General features: G+C 34.5%; 1 protein-coding gene across 1 annotated transcript; it reads left to right on the top strand.

Moving 5' to 3' along the window:
- Positions 1–3,519: 3,519 nt before the first annotated feature.
- Positions 3,520–5,450, top strand: LOC104904994 (transcription factor MYC2). Its single transcript, XM_010693462.4, has one exon. The coding sequence runs from the start codon at positions 3,800–3,802 to the stop codon at positions 5,171–5,173; it is 1,374 nt and encodes a 457-aa protein (XP_010691764.2). The 5' UTR covers positions 3,520–3,799; the 3' UTR covers positions 5,174–5,450.
- Positions 5,451–6,578: the final 1,128 nt, after the last annotated feature.

The raw sequence follows: 6,578 nt of genomic DNA on the forward strand, positions 1-6,578 counted from the left end.
ACACTGGTGAAGGTGGTTAGTGTGGTGGTGATGACGTTGTGCTGACGAGGTGAAGGTGGTTGGTGTGGTGGTCAGTGGATGTCGGTGGTCGGGGTGATTGGTGTGGTGGTCGGTGGTGGTTGTCGGTTGGTGTGGTGTCGGTGAGGAAGGTGGTGTTTGATTATATATCTTCTCTCTCCTCCTTTTCCCCGAATACACCCCCTAATTTACAATTATCAAATTCTCTCTAGGAGTTTGTGCCGAGCCAAAATGTTGCAATAATTTTGTTGGAAAAAACTTTATCTACCCACCGGGTAGACTACCCACCCCTAATTGGGAGTGTAATAAAGAGTGATAGTGTAATCCAACTCAATTTTATTAATGATTTTTTAATAACTCTATTAGTAATAGGTTATCTACCCAGTGGGTTGATGTAGCAATGTCCAATTTTGTTATGGAGGAAATACATAGAATTTGAATTGATGGACGGCATTAAAGGTGATGTGAGTAATTTAATTTTGCATGCATACATTTAAGACTTAAACCACAAAATATTACCCGACATGGCTCATCTATCCCTCCAGATCTGTTTGATGGTTTGACCAAGAGTCACTTTTATGCATCTGGTGAAGAACTAAGGCCGTCGTGACCTCATTTGGGGAAGGGGGTGTTTGGCATTTGAGTCGTGTTCCATTAATATCAATATCAAAATTTCCAAAAAAACCCTCTCTCCCCACCAAAGAAAAAAACCCCAAACCCTATCTCAAAAACCCCTTTGGGGAGGCCGCCGCCTAGCCTCACAGCTGGTTTAAGGTGTGTCTCCCCTCCCTCTGAGTGTTTTTCTTTTGTTGGTTTCTTTGTGTTTACGCCCGATCTATTTCCTCATCCTCATAGTTTCTTTGCCCTCATCTTTTTGCTCTGGTTAGATTGTGGGTTGTGGTTTTTTTTCCTTCCATCTATTCTGAATAGAGAAGGTAACATGTTTGATTGTGGTGGCCCAAGGCGGTGATCTTCCTTTTCAATAAAGATTTTGTCTTCTCATCTGGTAGAAGTTTGTTCTTTCTTTTGTTTTTTTGCTATGTTTTATGGTTGTTTCAGTGGAAGGCTTGATTTGGAAGATGAAAGATCTGATCTACAACAAGAGTATTGATATTCAAAAAGTTACAGCACATTCAGTGAAGATTCAGTTTAAGATGTGTAGACATCGATTTAAATGGGATCGAATAGATTTCCAGTTATCTTCTTTGGATGATGTATTACTTGTTGTTTTCATAACTACTTCTTTATCTCATTTATCAATCAATGTAGATGTCGGATGACTTTTCAATGAATGATAATTTTATTCTTGTCAAAAAAAAATATCAATATCAGGATTACGCCAACACTAACATATTTGGTGGTGAGACGTAACTAAGTAGTTAGAGCGTCATTTTCGATTTCAAAAGATTTTGGGATCAATACTCATCCTTGATAAATTGGGACTCCTTTACTCTTCCTAACTTTTCAAGATATCTCCTTAACAAACAAATTAAAAATAATATATTTAGTGCCATTTTCGTAATAGATCCAAGATAATATACTATTGCACCTACTAAATGGCACTATTACGAATATATAGTATCTTGGATCTATTATGAAAATGGCACGTTTTCCAATGTCCTTATTTAACCTTAAATATCTTTCATTACATATTAGTAAAAATTATAGCGATTGAATATTTATAAAGTACTCATTGAGACAATCAAACAAGACCCCACATAAGTATATATTTTTCTTATATATTGAAAAAATTTAGAAGATTATTTCAATTGTGAAGAGTGTCAATATTTTAAGTAGGAAAAACCAAAAATATACCGAAGAAGTATATTATAGCATTTTTTAAATATTTTATTAAAAAAAAGAGATACACAAATAAATATGATAGTAGATATGATCATTGCGATCGTATATATTATTTTGAACTTATTACAAATATATCATTGGATATGTTATTATTCTCATATCTAGGAGCAGTGTCGGATCTAGAAAATATATTTAATAGGTCAAAATGAAATTGAAGAAGTTTAGAGGGATCAAATAGTTAAATTGAAAGAAACCCAAATCTCGAAAAGTTTAAAAGAAAATTTCGTACTTTTCATATTTGAATAATGGGGTCAATTGACCCCACAAATTGCTATGTGGCTCCGCTACTGTCTACGAGATCAATAAAGACTGGAGTCATTATTCAGGGCGATTACCACATCCCTAATAATAATACTTAAAATTTGGTGGTTTAGATTTCGTATAAAAATTTAATGGCTAGAAAATTTCCATGTCAGTGATTAGTGATGATAACTTTCATTTACTAGGAGAGAGAAAGAGGAAATATATTACGTGTCAAATTTATTAGTGGCATAAGTCCTATAGAACTTTCTCCGGCGAAAATTTTCTAAAAAATGAGCAAAGTATATGCGACAATGACCTCTCTCGCCATTTTAAATAAGTTAGAGGTTCTTTTTAAAGAATATAAAAGAGTATTACGGATTTGTTCAATGAGTTGATTGATAATTGATTGTACCTTGTAAAATAGGGGTGAGCAGAAAGATTGGGTACATGGTTCCAAACCCAGAACCGGTTAGACCTGGTGGGTCCAGAACTGGATCTGGTCTTGTTGGGATCGGTTTGTGTCCAAATTTGAGGACCAGGTTGCAAGTGGTTCCAACTCTGAGTAGTAAAATTTTGGACCGGTATCCACAGGATATCCAGAAAATGTAGATACTTGTCGAAACCAGGTCTCGGGCTAAGTACCTAGTAAATATTTTTTTTAATGTATGATGAATAATTTAGTCTTAAAACTTATTAGCTCGTAAATAGAAGTTTGGCCGAAATTATATCAAGGGATACTAATATATATACTATTCTATGATTCTTATTTTAGTCGTTATGAAGTTTAACAATAAAACAATTTAGCTTTTGAATGTCATTTGGTACTGGAACCCAATACATAAATCGATTCCTACAAATTCCAAAATCAATTCTAGAAAGTCACCTCTGGTCAAATGGATATTACATCATACTTCCAGAGAACCGGGTACCTGATGTTGCAATTGGTTCGAAGACCAATTCCAGAAAATGAGGACCTGCTCCAACCAATTCCAGTTTTGATTCCAAATTTCGGTAACAGGTTCTGATTGGGTCTGAGTCCAATTCCCATAATTTTGATCGGGTACCGGTTCTACTCACCCCTATTGTAAAATACTAATAAACAACTATTTTATGCCTTTAAAAGCTCTAACTATAGGTAGGTACAAGTGGATGCCATCAAATGGCAAAACTCTAATCCACGTTGATAGAAAAGTTGCAACAATTTCCCTAGGCCCATAATTAGTACTATGATGTTGTCAATCAAAAAAAAAGTTGTATGAAGTTATATTTAGAAAGTCCTTATGTCCTTATTGTATGTATAAAAACAAAAAAAAAATAAAAAATTGTTGATATAGATATTGTTGATATAGATATTAAATGAGAAGCTCTTATTTAATGTTGGACCATTCAATATTCATCCAACAAATTCGTTCATTCCCTCTCCTATTCCCCATCTAATCTAATAATGCTATGTCTATAAAGTGATCATAGACCCACCGGGCCCATTTCCGGGCCCTACACCTCCTTATTTCCTTTGTTTAAATAGGCCCAACCACCTCACTTGTCCAACATACACCCACAGTTTCTTCACTACTTTTGCATTTCATAAAGTTTCTTCTCCAAAAACAAATATAATAAAATAAAAATATTCCCTTATTTCAAAAATAGTACTACAAGATTTATTAAAAAGTTGTCAATGGATGATAACATGGTAATCTCATCATCTTCTTCATCATCTCTGATATCAACAACTCCATTAACACAACAACAAAAACTTGAGTTTTTACTGCAAAACCAGCAACAGTGGTGGAATTATGCCATTTTTTGGCAAACTTCTACTAACAACGTTGACAACAGTAGTATTTCTCTTGTTTGGGGTGAGGGCCATTTTCATGGTATGAAAAGCCCATCAAGTAAGCCCAAAAAAAAGCCCAACTTGTTTGTTCAAGTTGAAGATGAGTTAGATGAAGGAGTTTCTTCAATGGATGACGTTGTTGTGACGGATGCTGAGTGGTTCTATATGACGTCACCTCCTCGTTCTTACCCTCTAAAGCAAAGAAATGGTGGAAGTGGGCCTGGAAATACTCTAGCTAAGGCTTATACTACTGGTTCTTTGGTTTGGTTAAGTGGGGCCCATTATCTTCGTTTGTATAACTGTGAACGGGCCAAAGAAGCCCATTCACATGGGCTTCAAACCCTTGTGTGCATACCCGTACCTAATGGGGTTCTTGAGTTGGGCTCGGTGGAGTCATTTGAGGAGAATTGGGCTTTAATTCAGCAAGCCCATTCTCTTTTCGGGCCCTTGAGTAATCTCGATCATTTGGGCCTCGACAAGCCCGATTTTGGCATTGATAAAGGTTTTTCTTTATACGAACCGGGCTTGTTTGGTGGTACTAGTACTACCCATCAAGCCCAAACCCAAGCCCAAACCCAAGCCCAACCCGACTTGATGAGCTCGTTCGAGGATTTTGACTCAGACGGGCCCGTAAGTCGTCAGAGGGTTGTGAGGAAGAGAGGTAGACGACCTATCACGTCTCGTGAAGGTCAAGTTGTAACAATGAACCACGTGGAAGCGGAACGACAAAGGAGAGAGAAAATGAATAGCCGATTTTATGCTCTACGTTCAGTTGTACCAACCGTAACAAGGATGGATAAGGCGTCTTTATTAGCTGATGCAGTGGCTTATATCAATGATTTAAAAAATAAAATTAGTTCCCTTGAGTTACAATTTCAGGTAACAAATAATGATCATAATACATTAATGAGTAGTTCAAGTGGAATTAGCAACATTAATATTCATAATAATGTTGTTAATAGTAGAATACCACTTGACGTTGAGGTTAGGGTTTTGGGGAACGAGGCAATGATTAGGGTTCAAAGTGAGAATGTTAATCATCCATCTGCAAGGTTAATGAATGTGTTTAAGCAACTTAATTTGCAAGTTCATCATGCAAGTGTTTCCACTGTTGAACAAATGATGCTTCAAGATGTTGTCATTGCTAAGGTTCCACAAGAGTTAAGAAGTGGTAGTTTACTCAAAGCTGCTATCAGGAGAAGTTTTGAGCAATAGTGTTTTTAGTCTTATTATCCGTCTATGATGGAACACGTTTTTCCTACATTGCATTAATGGTAAGTACGTGGACGATTAGTCTAAGCATTACTGTTTAAAATGAATTATAGTCATATTTTTCTGCTACTATCTTGTATCTTAATCCAAAATTTCAAATGATCATCTGTCTCGTAAATTATGTACCACTTTTTTCTATTGTTTGAGTATTATGTACCTTATAACTTGTCATACTACAATTTGTGTGATAGAGTCAAGCGGTAATATTTAGTGCTATGTAATGATTAAAACAATCGTGTATAATTTTTTAATTTAAGGAAAATATTATGTTTATGTCTATATAATGGCTTGACCATTCTAAATTAGATATCCATGTTTTATCATAAGAATTTGTTACTATATGTAAGATGGTATTAAGTAATGAAAATTCATGAAATAGTGTCATTTCTCTCAATGTTTCATTTAAAATAGAACGGAGGAAGTATATTTTTACTTTGAATATATATCACTGATCGGCGATCGCCCTAATACTCCCTCAGTATTTTATTTTTTTCTTTCTCCTTGAAACGTTAACACTATTTACAATTAGAGAGAATTTCCGAAATTCTTCTCAATATATAAAAATTAATATAGTCAAGTGGTGTCTTATTTGATCCGTCTCAATAATTGTTTTATTAATATTCAATCGTAATAATTTTTACTAATACGTAATGAAAGATGTTTAAGGTTAAAAAATTACAGTGGCAAATGCTCACAATTAAAGTAGGAAGAACAAAAAACACAGAGGGAGTAGATGAAGAATAATGTTAACTTGAAAATAATAACACAAAATGAAACAAATTGAAAATATTTACTTTTGAGAAAATAAAAATAAATTTAGGAAAATTGACTAAACATAATATGAATTTTTTCTTATATCATTTTCTTTATTCGGTAATAACCTGGCCCAAACAGGCTCAACCCTCATGAGTTAGGGGGAAAGAAGGAGATCCCAACCCATAAAGAAACGTTTAGAGATTGGAAAATGGGAATTTATACCAAGAAACACATATCTACACAAACGCGCCAAATATGGGGTTGATGAAAGTCGAACTCCCAATTACAAGGTTGAAAGGTGGGAACTTCAACCATTAAATTCCCACATGAGTCTCATTTTTCCTTATATCACGTGCCATAAAAACAAACTAAATTATTTGCTATTTTTCATATAAATTTTATTCTCAATTGTACAAAATTGTACAAGGACTACTAGTAGCCACAAAATATTATACGATAATGCATGTACTATCTGAAAAACTTACTCAAGGCTACTATAAAAAAAAATAAAATAAAAAACATTGTACTCCATCTATCGAAAAAAATAAAAAAAAAATCATGTGTTCTAAAATAGCATGACTCTGCATGAGGA

This window comes from Beta vulgaris, chromosome 1 (genome assembly GCF_026745355.1).
Source record: "Beta vulgaris subsp. vulgaris cultivar EL10 chromosome 1, EL10.2, whole genome shotgun sequence".
Classification (NCBI taxonomy): Eukaryota; Viridiplantae; Streptophyta; class Magnoliopsida; order Caryophyllales; family Amaranthaceae; genus Beta; species Beta vulgaris.